At 42.9% G+C, this 12,897-nt stretch overlaps 1 protein-coding gene across 4 annotated transcripts in view; it reads right to left on the reverse strand.

Annotated features, from left to right (window-relative positions):
• Positions 1-12,897, reverse strand: part of STAG1 (stromal antigen 1) — a 357,281-nt gene that overhangs the window by 240,211 nt on the left and 104,173 nt on the right. For all 4 annotated transcript variants that reach the window (XM_050965354.1, XM_050965355.1, XM_050965352.1 and 1 more), the window contains one exon: positions 7,109-7,205. In XM_050965354.1, the coding sequence (XP_050821311.1) occupies positions 7,109-7,205 (97 nt within the window). The remainder of the gene's footprint in view (positions 1-7,108; positions 7,206-12,897) is intronic.

Here is a 12,897-nt window from a genome sequence, read left to right on the forward strand (position 1 = left end):
CCTGGAGGAATTCTGTGCCACTGTGCATGTACAGAATTTATGTCCTCTGCGGATTTGCCTCCCTGCAGAAAAATTACTTTCTAATGGCAAAGCAAAGAGAAGCCAAAAGAGTGGTCATGCGACCCTCCCCAGCAGTAGGTTTCAGGTGCTCAGGGCAGCTGGCAGAGAGATAAATAACTGGGGGGCAGGGAGTGGGACTAGGGAAGACTTGGCTGGTGGCTCCTACCCTGCGTCAGACCCACCCCCAGATTTCTCCCCCGCCTGCAGGAAGCTCTACAATCTCCCTCACCCCCACTTTCTGCATCCATTGCTCCTCAGTTGCAGGGGGAGGGATCTCTGGGCAGGGAGCTGCTCCCCCATCATCCCAAACTCCATGCATTCTGACCCCCATATATCCAGATCCTCTCACTGAGCCTGACCCCCCCACACTCAGAACATTCCTTATGAGCCCCACTCTCTCGGCACCCCGACGAGCTACCTGCACCTGGATCCCCACCCCACCAAGCCCCAATCATTTGTACCTAGATCCCACCTCACTGAGCTCCAACCGTCTTCACTTGGACCCCACGGCAGAGTCCCATTACTGTTGCACCCAGAATCTCCAACAAGCCCCTATGCATCCAGATCCTCCCTGCAACCAGATCCTCCACTGAGCCGCCCACACTCAGATTGCCCCACACAGAACTCTCTGGATGCCTCCACCTTAAGCCCCTCCACACTTGGATCTTGCCTTGCTGAGTCTGCCTGCCCACACTGAGGGGAAGGGCCTTGGGGTATTTCTGGGGCAGGCTGGGTCCTTGCACTGTGTCAGGGTTGGTTGCAGCCTCACCACTGAGTCTGTGTCCTGGCAGGGGGAGGGAGCTGCACAGTCATCTCCCACCTCTGTGAAGTCAGTGACCTGTGCACCCCAATGCCATGCTGGAGCCTCCACATTTATTTGACAAATACAATTTGCAGAATTTTGCACAATTTTAAAATACTGTGTGCAGAATTTTTAAATCTTTTTGTGCAGAATGCCCTCAGGAATATAAAATTTAGAATTTGTCTAGACTAGACTTCTACCATGAATTTGTCGACTGCTAACTATCTTCAGGCACTTAGCACATTTGTAAAGGCTATTGTGGATACTATCCACTCCTTTGACCCAGAACAAACATTTCTAGCCTAGATCAAGTCATCAACTATAACCAGAATGAGTCACAAAGAAAACTTGGAAGGCAAATGGATTCATAATGCAAGATCCATTTCCCAAAGAGACTGTTAGCCAATATCATATATCTCCAGGATGTCTTGTACTCATGCTACGCATTATTGTGGCAATGTACTAGTAGTCAAACTGTATAACCATACCCCCGATCTTCGTATATAGAAAATTTATCAGAAACAAGATATATGTTTTGCTGAGGCTTGCCAAATATGAAGTATGCTAGGTATGGCTGGTACATTACACTGGGGATGGTTGGTACAGATGTCTTTGTACACTCAAATATGGGTATGAAACTAAATTACAAAAGAGAAGTAAGGTCTGTAATAATACAGTGGAATCTTCTACTTGTAATACACAATTGATCTCATATCTCGGGACATATTAAAAAATGTAACTACTGAAAGACTGTTCTCCAGACTTGTAATGTATAAAACTCTCTGCTGCTCCTCCATCTGCCCAAACCCCGTGCATCCAGACCCCCTACATACCTAGGCCCTCCCACTGAGCCTCACTCCCTGCACTCAGAACACCCCTGATGAGCCCCACTCCCCCAGCACTCCATAGTGGTAACATATAAACTTTTGTGCTTGTGTTGATTTAATAAATTGATGGAGCCAAGTTATCTAATGCCTAGTTAATAATTTAAACAAAACTACTAACGGCATCCACCAAAGCTGACTTGTGAAGTCTGATATGAAAAGATACTTAAAAAAACCACATTAGATAGATGCTTTCATTCGGTTGCAAAGGGTTGCAACTCCTCTCTCAATCCACAAATCTGATTCAGTCATTGGTCTTCAGGGAAGGGCACTGATAGGTGGCAGAGCCTCCGTGTCTCAGGTAGTATAAAATTATTTCATGTAATCTACACCCACTGAGCCATCAAAGCCTTGGAAGCACTTGGACTTTTTTGGGACACCTAATAAAAACATAATGGAAGTTCCTTTCATTCAAGAATGGATGGACAAAATAAGGTAGAGAGAGGCTTCCTGAGTCAAGTGAAAAGGGAAGTCACCTCAGGAACATGCTTAATCACCAATTTCTCTTAATGAAATTCCAGTTAAGGATCCCTAGTGGGCAGAGCTCAAAGACTCCTCAAGACAATCTGTAACTCTCAACAAAACTTCAGTGTGCTACCCCCATGGGTAAAGCTATATACAGTGGGCGGGGGTCCGCGTACAACAGGTGGAGCTCTGTGCAGTGGGCATGGCTATGTAGTACAGTGGCCAGTCTTCTATGGTCCAGTGTGTGGCTGCATGGTACAGCAGGCAGAGCTGAAGTACAATGGGTGGAGATCTATGTGGGGGGCGAGGGAGGCAGGGCGCTGTATGGTACAGTGGGTAGAGTTCTGGGCAGAGGGCTGACAGCATGGCGGTTGAAGGCAACAGGGGTGCCCGTGACAGGGATAGTTCCATGAGAGCAGCATTGGCAGCAGCAGGAGAGGTACAGGCCATGAACATTTAAAAAAATGCTTCTCCCAGAAATCTGCCACTTTAGGCAGCTGCTTAGTTTGTCTATAGCTAGAAGGTCCCTGGCAGAGCTTGAAACAATACTGCCAATTCAATTCATGATTTTATCACAAGTCTTGTGATACTTAGTGTTTTTCTTAAATTCCCAGCTCCTGGAGTCATATGATCATTCAACTTTGGAAATAAGCTTGAACACATGAACCAAAATGACTCAAAAACCAAAACGAAAGAAAGAATCCAAAATTTATTATTTTTAAATTTTCAATTTTTGGGGTCCTGACATGATTTTTCTATGCCTGGGGTTGGCAATTCTGAATTCACACACTTTCTTTAATAAGCAGATATCTAACAGAAAGTCTATTCAAAAGCTGAAGAATCCAAAACTTTCCTCTGTTTAAAACCAGGACTAGTGAGAATATTTAGTAACAGATTAGACCCCACAGGGATATGAAGCTTAGTTTTCTTGGGGAGTTCATACTCTAGTTCAACCACAGATACAGAATCACTGGGCAAAATTTTGTCACATGTTGTCACAGAGTGACTGACTCTTGAGAGTAATATAAGGCCAGTGCACCTGCACCGGATCAGCACACCCCTTAAATTGATTAATTAGGCCCAAGAGTGAGGGCATCTGATTTGAGTACCTTCCTAACAAGGGAGATTAATAGGTGTGGGGAGAAACTAAAAAAAAGAAATAAAGAGAGCTAGAAGCTCAGTGAGAGGAGAGCCCTGAGGCACACAAGCCTGGGGCCAATACAGGATTGAGAGAGACCCAACAGGTGAGAGATTGGTTCCTGTGGGGGAAACCCTGAAGAGGAGGGTTTAGGAAATCTTGTGGATTCCTGCTGGACAAAGTGAGTAGACTGGTCAGACTTATGAAAATTGATTTGGAACGCTGGGCCAAGACAGCTGGACTCTGAACTGATTACATTTCTGGACTTTGTGTTCGTTAGTTTAATGCTCAACAGAGTAGACTTTATGAAGACCTCAGGGAAGAGAAATCAAATTTGCCCAGGCAGAAAGGCTGAGAAAGGACTGAATCTGTCCCGTGACACGGGTAAAAGGAATTATTATTTTCTTCTGAGTTAATAAAACTGGTTCCAAAGAACCAGACTTCTTAAATGATCTTGACCTCACGTGTATACTTCTAAATGCTTTTGGGAAAATGGGCACCATGACCTAGAGGATTTCAGAGCCACCGCTGACCAGAAGGAGGTACTCCTGCATGGGTCCAGCCCCCGACATGTGTAACATAGATCAGAAAATAAAACATTAACCATCCTTTCTTGCCTTAAAAATATATTACTAAGGCTGCGAGTTTGTCACAAGGTCACGGATTCTGTGACTTTCCATGACCTCTGATTTCTGCAGCAGCCAGTGCGCCTGGCTCAGAGGCAGCTCAGGCAGCCCCTGAACCACGCGTACTAGCCGCTGCTGGAGCAGTCTCGGGCCACCATGCCCCTGGGCTCCACCCCCTGCTGCTGGGGAAGGGAGGCAAAGAGCCAGGTAGGGAGCCTGCTGGCCCTGCCAACCTCTGCACCCCCCCAGCACCAGTGGGGGTCCTGGGCTGTGCACAGCCGCCCTTCCCCTCAAACAGCCGGCAGCCCTCCCCCAGCACTCGTGGGGCCTCCAGGCAACCCACCCCCATTTTATTCACTGGTATGCTTAGTAAAAGTCATGGACAGGTCACAGGTCATGACTTTTTGTTTACTGCTCGTGACTTTTACTAAAAATACCCGTGACTAAAACGTAGCCTTATCTAAGACTAAAGGATGAAAATGAACATAGAAGAATGCCAGTTTGTGCAGTTGCAATTTCCACACCTGGATATGAATGTTACAGCCAGTCAACTGAAGAGTTCAGAATTCCAACAATATGGACAGGAAGTTCTTCTCCATCCACAATAAGACTCTGTGGGTTAATGCTGCCTTGCTCTTTCTTGTCTCTGTTGTTGATATTTGCCATAGTAAGAAGGGTATAAAGTCGTAAAAATCCTAAATTTTCTTTTCAGTGTTAATATAGTCCATGCATAGCACATTCTGAATGGCAAAATGAACAAAAAAATTCTAAGATATATTCAGAATATGATCCCAGTCCTCATCTGCCTGTGAAGAAAAGTCTTACAGATTAAGGATGCACGCCAGCTGGTTAATCAAAGTAGATAGGTCGTATCTCAAAGAACCTGGATTACAAAGAATCCAACTCTCCTCTGGATGAAATTTCCACCCATTCATATATCATCCTAAATACTACCTACACATCAATATGAGGGCACAGAGCTAATAGGTGAGGAAAATACTTTCTCCTTTTAGAAAATAAGCAGGTTACTGAAGAAGGGGAAAGAACTGTGTGCGGTCAGCCAGAGAGCCACCCAGGGGTTGAACTCTCTTTCCAACTGTTGCTATCCTGTGTAGACTACCATTTTTGTCCACTGCTAATTGTGTGTAATAAGCAACTAAACAATCTAAACTGAGAGCAACTGAGCTGAAGCTGATGTCACCATGGGTACCAGAGGAGAAGACTATAGAGAAATGGACAGACAAAGCCATCTCAAAAGCAATGACAACATTCTCTCTCTCCCCCTGTAAATTGCTGCCAGGCACCTGCAGAACTGTAATTAACAGTCAGTGATGACAGGAAGCCTTTCCAGGGGGTTGGTTCTTCCAGCAGCTTGTGGCTATTGGTGTCACTCAGCCTCTGCATCACACTCTGGCAGTGATCAAAAAATAGTGTCTCAGATCTAGAACTGCTGCTTTCCCTGACAAGGAGAGCATGATGGAATGCCATGCAGAAGATTAGGGGAAAGCAGCAGTGAAGGAGCGCCCGTCCCTCAACTTACAACTTCAACGAGTATACGTATCTTTGGGTTCTAAGGTTTAATATGCCAGCCCAAAATCAATATAAAGAGATCGCATCAGCAAATGGAAATTGGGAGGGAGGGAAGAAGAGATCAAATGGACACAATATAACCACTTTGAAGCAAGCTGCCCAGCAAATTTTGAAAACTAGCTGAGGAATCTAGCTGCTGGAAGCCACATGGGCCGAGGGACTTACTGACCGCCACTTCCAGCAGCTCCCATTGGCCTGAAACAGCGAGCTGTGGCCAGTGGAAGCCACAAGTGGCCAGACCTGCGGACGGGGCAGGTAAACACACCAGCCCGGCCTGCCAGGGGCTTTCCCTACACAAGCAGCAACCCGTTTGAGAAACCCTGGTCTAAGTATCACTGGTTTAACTATTCCATTCCAGCCAAAACAAGCAGAAAGTGAGATCCTGAGTCCCTGGAGTCCTCCAGAGCCTACAAAGGGTAACCCACTCTCTCCTGCTGTTATCTACTAACAGATCAATAGAATTGGGCCTTTTTTATATTTATTTATTATGGACAAGTGAAAGAACAAAGACACCTAGCGCAGGGGTTCTCAACCTTGAGGCCCCCACAACATGCTATAAAAACTCCACAGCCCAGCTGTGCCACAATACTGTTTTTCTGCATATAAAAGCCAGGGCTGGTGTTAGGGGATAGCAAGCAAGCAAGGCAATTGCCCAGGATCCCACGCAACAGGGGGCACCGCAAAGCTAAGTTGCTCAGGCTTTGGCTTCAGCCCCAGGTGGTAGGGCTTGGGGCCCCAGGGTGCAGTTCCGTGCGAAGGGGCTTAGGCTTTCTGTCCTGGACCCTAGCAAGTCTTACACCAGACATGCTTGGCAGTCCCCTTGAAACCTGCTCGCGGCCCACTAGGGGCCCCTGGACCCCTGGTTGAGAACCACTGACCTAGTGTATGCTCACAAAGAAGATGGGGTGGCAGGTGAGATCCTACAAGGGCTACCACTCCCACACCAATGGAGAAAGTCTGAAGGTGGGGCAGAATAATTGCCTTATCACTGATAGCTCGAAAGGGAATTTGAGACAGACAGGATTGGTTCCCTATCCCCATATGAGTCGTCTTTGGGGTTAATGTGAAGGCAGTTGAAGCCTAAGAAAAAATCCTTTCTTCAATTTTCAAAACTTAATTCCTAGAGGGAAGGAAAAAAGGAAAAAGTTAAGGTATACCTGCACACAGGGCTTCTGGTTAAAAAAAAAAAAAAAGATTTGAGAAGTACTAGAAATGGAGAGTCGGAGATATATAAATATACACCTACCTTGATTAATAACTCCTGTCTCCTTTTGTGCTACTTGATGAGTCATACCAATCTCTGTGACGATTTGTACTCTTTAGAATGGGGACGGGGAAAGAGAAAGAGAAGGCTCTCGACAAACAAACTTTAATTGGAATTATTCCATGAAGCACACAAAAATACTACAACTGCCTGACTAAACCATGCATGAGGAGTGTTGACCCAAGGTCTCCTGCGTGTTTAGCAGCACTCACACTGAAATATACATTGTATGACTGCCACTTAGTTTAGATTTATTTTAAATCATTTTTTCCACTGTACCTCGACATCCTGAACACTGGATAAAGAAGTTGATTAAATCCAGAAGCGCTATATCCCTGTCTTGCTTATATGATTCAATCCAGTCGTCCACCACAGACTGTCAAGAAAAAAAGAAAACGGATCAAATACTCTTAAAAAGATTTATAAATGCAAATGACTTTTCAGAACAATCTTTTCAGAAAGTAATTTTATAACTGAAAATGTACTTCACACAACTGTGAGAGTACAAATTCAGAAATCAACAGGCCTTCCCTTAGCTGGTGGAGACAGAACAAATACTGCTAAAGCTCCAGTCAAAATGTATTGTTTTCTAGTGTTAAACTAGGATAAATACTTAGCTGCTCAAAGGCAAATTAATTAAAAAACCAAAATTGTACTTGAGGTATTTATTCAATCTAACAAGTTTGTTGAGAACAGAAGCATTCTGTCTTATTTCAGAACTCCATCAAGAAAACATTTTCAGCAGGGTAACACTCTCTGCGGATACGCATCTCGTTTATTTTGCAAGATGGAAGTCTTCTAATGTTGATAATGGTCAATGAGCCATGGGTCACAATTTTAAAATAGAGTATATGATTTGATTAAACAGTTGATGATGGGAAACATTCTCAACTAAAAAATAATACGTGGGACTTCTTTATGCTGTTTGTGGCTGAAAACCAAAGAGCCACCTATACCATTGCAACAAAAAACTGAACCATGGTCTCTCAGAACTCGAGTGGTGACCACAGTATTAGGGAGACACTTTTACATTACTCATAATGAGGTGTACAAAGCCTGCCATCAACAGTTATGATAACAGGGACACAGACAGACAAGTAGACAGAGGACAAGAACTGTTTGACATCTATCATATGCTAGGTCACCATGATGAAGAGCAGGCTCAGCTGCTTGATAAGTTAAGGCACTGAATGAACACTGCCCATTAGTGGAAGAGGGAAATCAAGAAGTAAGAGAGAGTATATGGCACAGACACAAAACCAGCTAGAAAGTGTGTAAAGACACACACTAGAGATGTCTTCAGCTGTTCCCCATGCACCAACTTAATCCTAAAAATCTAATGCTGCTACTCTATAATTGCTGGGGCAGGAGGGGAGGTGTTACATGGTATTACAGCAGCTGAGGCAGGCAAGGAAAATGGTAGAGGCAGAGACAATGGAAAAAAGCTAGGAAAAAGCACCAACTTCTCTGAAGGAGCAAGACGAGGGTATGAGGTTCTTCTAGATCCCACTACCATGAAATCACTATCTTCTGAGGGAAGTAAAATAGATGAGGGTTCCTCCCATATCTAAACACCACCACCCCCTTAACTTAGGGAACAACATTACTAAAACCCTTAGTTTCCTTAGTTCCAAAGATGAATAGCATAGCAATAAAAACAATTACACGCATTTTTAATTGACTAAAATGTTACTATGTTTGTTTATTTAACATGTGAAAAAACATCCCCCAAGCACAGCAAGTTTCAGAGCTGTAAAGCACCAGTGTAAACAGTGCACCAGCACTGGTAGCCACGCCTCTCATGGGGGTGGGTTTTTTTTAAGAGCACTGGGAGAGCTCTCTTGGTCTTGAGAGCATCTCCCGGCAATGAGTTCCATATGTTGACTGCCTTGTGTGAAGAAGTACTTATGTTTGTTTTAAACCTGCTGCCTACCAATTTCACTGGGAGACACCTGTGTAAAGGAGTAAATGACACTTCCTTATTCACTTTATTCACACCATTTTGATTTTATGGACCTCTATCATACCCCACCCCCCCAACGCCTCACCAGTCCTCTTTTTTGTAAGATGGACAGACCCATTCTTTTTAGTCTCCTCATACAGAAACTGTTTCATATCCCTAATTATTTTTGTTGCCCTTCTCTCTGTACTTTTTCAAATTCTAACACATCTTGTTTGAGATGGGGAGACCAGAACTGGACACAGTATTCCAGATAAGGGTTACCATGGATTTATATAGTGACACTATGATCTTTTCAGTCTTATTTTCTATCCCTTCCCAAAGGTTCCTAACTTTTTGTTATCTTTCTTGACTGAGCAGATGTTTCCAGAGAATGACCCATGATGACTCCAAGATCTCTTTCTTGAGTGATAACAGCTAATTTAGAACCTCATTATTTTGAATGTATAGTTGGGATGTTCTCCAATGTGCATTATCAACACTAAATTTCATCTACCGTTTTGTTCCCCAGTCACCCAGTTTTGTGAGATCCCTTTGTAACTCTTCGCAGTCTGCTTTGAATTTAACTATCTTGAGTAATTTTGTATCATCTGCAGACTTTGTCTCCCCATTGTCTACCCCTTTTTCCATATCATTTATGAATACATTTAACAGCACTGGTCCCAGTGCAGATCCTTGGGGGACATCACTATTTATCTCTTTCCACCGTGAAAACTGAGCATTTAGTCCTGCCTTTTGTCCAAACAGTTACTTATCCACAAGAGAGTCCTCCCTCTTATCTCATGACAGCTTACTTTGATGAGGGACCTTGTCAAGGGCTTTCTGAAAGTCCAAGTACACTATATCCACTGAATCACCCTTCTCCACATGTTTGTTGACCTTCTCAAAGAATTCTAATAGGTCGATGAGGCATGATTTCCCTTTACAAAAGTCAAGCTGACTCTTCCTCAATATAATGTGTTTATCTCTAGGTCTGTTAATTCTGTTCTTTACTACAGTTTCAAACAATTAGCCTTGTACTGAAGTTAGATTTACTGGCCTGTAATTGCCAGGATTGCCTCAAGAGTCTTTTTTTAAAAATTGGTGTCACATTAGCTACCCTCCAATCTTCTGGTAAAGAGACTGATTTAAGTAGTAAGTTATACACCACAGTTATTAGTTCTTCACTTTCATATTTGAGTTCCTTAAGAACACTTGGGTGAATGCTATTCATTCCTGATAACTTACTACAGTTTAATTTATAAATTTGTTCCAACATCTCCTCTACTGATACCTCAATTTGCAACAGTTCCTCAGTTTTGTCACCAAAAAGAACCGCTCAGGTGTGAGAATCTCTCTCTCATCCTCTGCAGTGAAGACAGATACAAAGAACTCATTTAGCTTCTTCTCACTTCCCTGGTCTTCCGTGAGTGCTCCTTTCGTACCTCAATTGTCCAATGACCCCACTGATTGGTTGGCAGGTTTCCTGCATCTGGTGTACTTAAACTTTTTGTAGTTAGTTTTTGTGTATTTTGGTAGTTGCTCTTCAAATTATTTTTTGGCCTTTTATACTTGACTTGCTAGAATTTAAGCTCATTTCTATATTCCTTCATTGGATTTGACCTCCAATTTTTAAACGATTTTTTTTGGTCTCTACCTCATTCACTCTGTTTAGCCATGGTGCCTTTTTTTTTTTGTTCTCTTGCTTTTTTCTTTTTTTTTTTTTTTTTTTACACTATGGGGGTATACAATTAGTTTGAACCTCTATTATGGCACTATTCACAGATATACACCAAAGAATTATCAGTGAAAAAAATCTTCTATTCTTTCTCATGCAAGGGGATATTGAATTCCTATCAGAGAAAATAACCTATAGGTAAGATTAAAACACTGTTTGATGCGTGCCTAGCCATTTAAAATACTTGCCCAACAAAGTGTGGCAAAAATGGAACATCCTAGCATAATATGTCAGTTAAATGCACCCTTAATGAACTGACTGAAGTGCCTCTCTCTTTGAAGTGTAAGAACCTCAATCTGGTCCTAAATCATATAGAGATATGTTGTAGCGAGAAGCCCAGACTGAAAATCTCCATTTTGCCAAATAAGTAGTTCTAGTGGAGCTTTTTCTACTGTTAATTGAAATGTTCTGAACAACCCAAGAACAAATCTTTTCCAGAGGATTTAGCCATTCAACAGCCATGTCCTGAGATGAAGGCAGTGAAGCTTTGACTCAGTATGATAAATAAGAGGGGGCAGGTGCTCCCTTTTGTGGATACCCAGTAAGCCAGTTGGCTATGGAATTCCTCGTGGTGGTTGTTCTCTACTTGCTTTATCTGTAAAGGGTTAACAAGCCCACAGATAAAAGGAAAGGAGGGGGCACCTGACCAAAAGAGGCAATGGGAGGGCTACAATTTTTTTAAATTGGGGAAAAAACTTCCCTTTGTCTGTGTGTTGTGGTTCTCTCGGAAAGAGGGGAACAGGGAGCAGTTATGCTCTGAGAAGCTTAAGCCAGATATGAAAAACCATCAGATCATACCTAGAGATTGCTTATCTGAACCCCTAGATATGTAAGTAAATTAGGGAATGTCTAGAACAGGGGTAGGCAACCTATGGCACGCATGCCGAAGGCAGCACGGGAGCTGATTTTTAGTGGCACTCACACTGCCCAGGTCCTGGCCACTCGTCCAAGGGGCTCTGCATTTTAATTTACTTTTAAATGAAGCTTCTTAAAAATTTTAAAAACCTTATTTACTTTACATACAACAATAGTTTAGTTATATATCACAGACTTATAGAAAGAGACCTTCTAAAAACGTTAAAATGTATTACTGGAGCGTGAAAGCTTAAATTAGAGTGAATAAACGAAGACTCGGCACACCACTTCTGAAAGGCTGCCGACCTCTGGTCTAGAAAGACGTGATTAGGTTTATTTCTGTTTATTTCTTATTGGCTTGTGGACTCTGTGCTAACTCCAAATACTTTTTCTTTTGCTTGTAACCTTTAAGCTGGACTTCAAGAAGGTTATTCTTGATGTTTACATTTTTTAAATGGGTTTTTTAAATCTAGCAAAAGTCTAAGTTCCAGATATATTTTCTTTCTTTTTGTTTTTAATAAAATTTACCTTTTTTAAGAACAGGATTGGATTTTTAGTGTCCTAAGAGGTTTGTGCATATGTTGTTAAACTAGCTAACAGCAACAACTGATTTCCATTGGTTTTCTCTCTCAGCTCTTCACTGGAGAGGGGTGAAAGGGCTTGAGGGTACCCCACAGGAAGGAATTCCCAAATGCGCCTTTCTGGTGTCAAAGGGTTTTTTTTTTGCATTTGGGTGGTGGCAGCATCTACCTATCCAAGGTCAGAGAGAAACTGTAACCTTGGGAGTTTAATACAAGCCTGGAATGGCCAGTATTAATTTTTAGAATCCTTGCAGGCCCCCACCTTCTGCACTCAAAGTGCCAAAGAGTGGGGAATCAGCCTTGACAGTAGTCCGAGTGGAGTTTTTTCTACTGTTAATTGAAGTGTTCTGAACAACACAAGAATAAATCTTTTCCAGAGGATTTAGCCACTCAACAGCCACATCATGAGATGAAGGCAGTGAGGCTTTAACTCAAGAGATCTGTTGCCGATGATAATAGTTGAGGAGGTTAAACCGAAAGCCTCAGAAGGTCAGAAAACCAGTGTTGCCTCAGCCACTCCAGAGCTAGTAGGATGATCATTGTGTGGTCCTGCTTTAGTTTTTGTATTATCTCAGGATGAGTGGGATCTGTGGAAGTGCATATAGTACCCAATTTCCTGTCTCCCCCGTCCACTCACCTTTGGTAACAGGAATGCATCAGTGAGAGAACCAGGGTTCTAACTTGCCCTGGCACAGAACTGATGGCATTTTCTGTTTTTCTTTGTTGCAAAACAGGTCTGCACAGGGGATTCCCTGTCTCTAGAAAATCAACCTCACTATGTTGCTTTTCTCATGGATCATCCATGATCCTTCAGGAACTTTCTGCTGAAATCGCCTGCAAGAGTAGCCTGTAGTCCTGAAAGAGGAGAGGCCTTGAGTTTAATCCTTTTCTGAATAAATAGCTTACTGGATCTGGAACCACACTGCTTGTTCTGACAGAACATTGCTGTGATATT

Source organism: Gopherus flavomarginatus, chromosome 8 (genome assembly GCF_025201925.1).
Source record: "Gopherus flavomarginatus isolate rGopFla2 chromosome 8, rGopFla2.mat.asm, whole genome shotgun sequence".
In the NCBI taxonomy this organism is placed as follows: domain Eukaryota; kingdom Metazoa; phylum Chordata; order Testudines; family Testudinidae; genus Gopherus; species Gopherus flavomarginatus.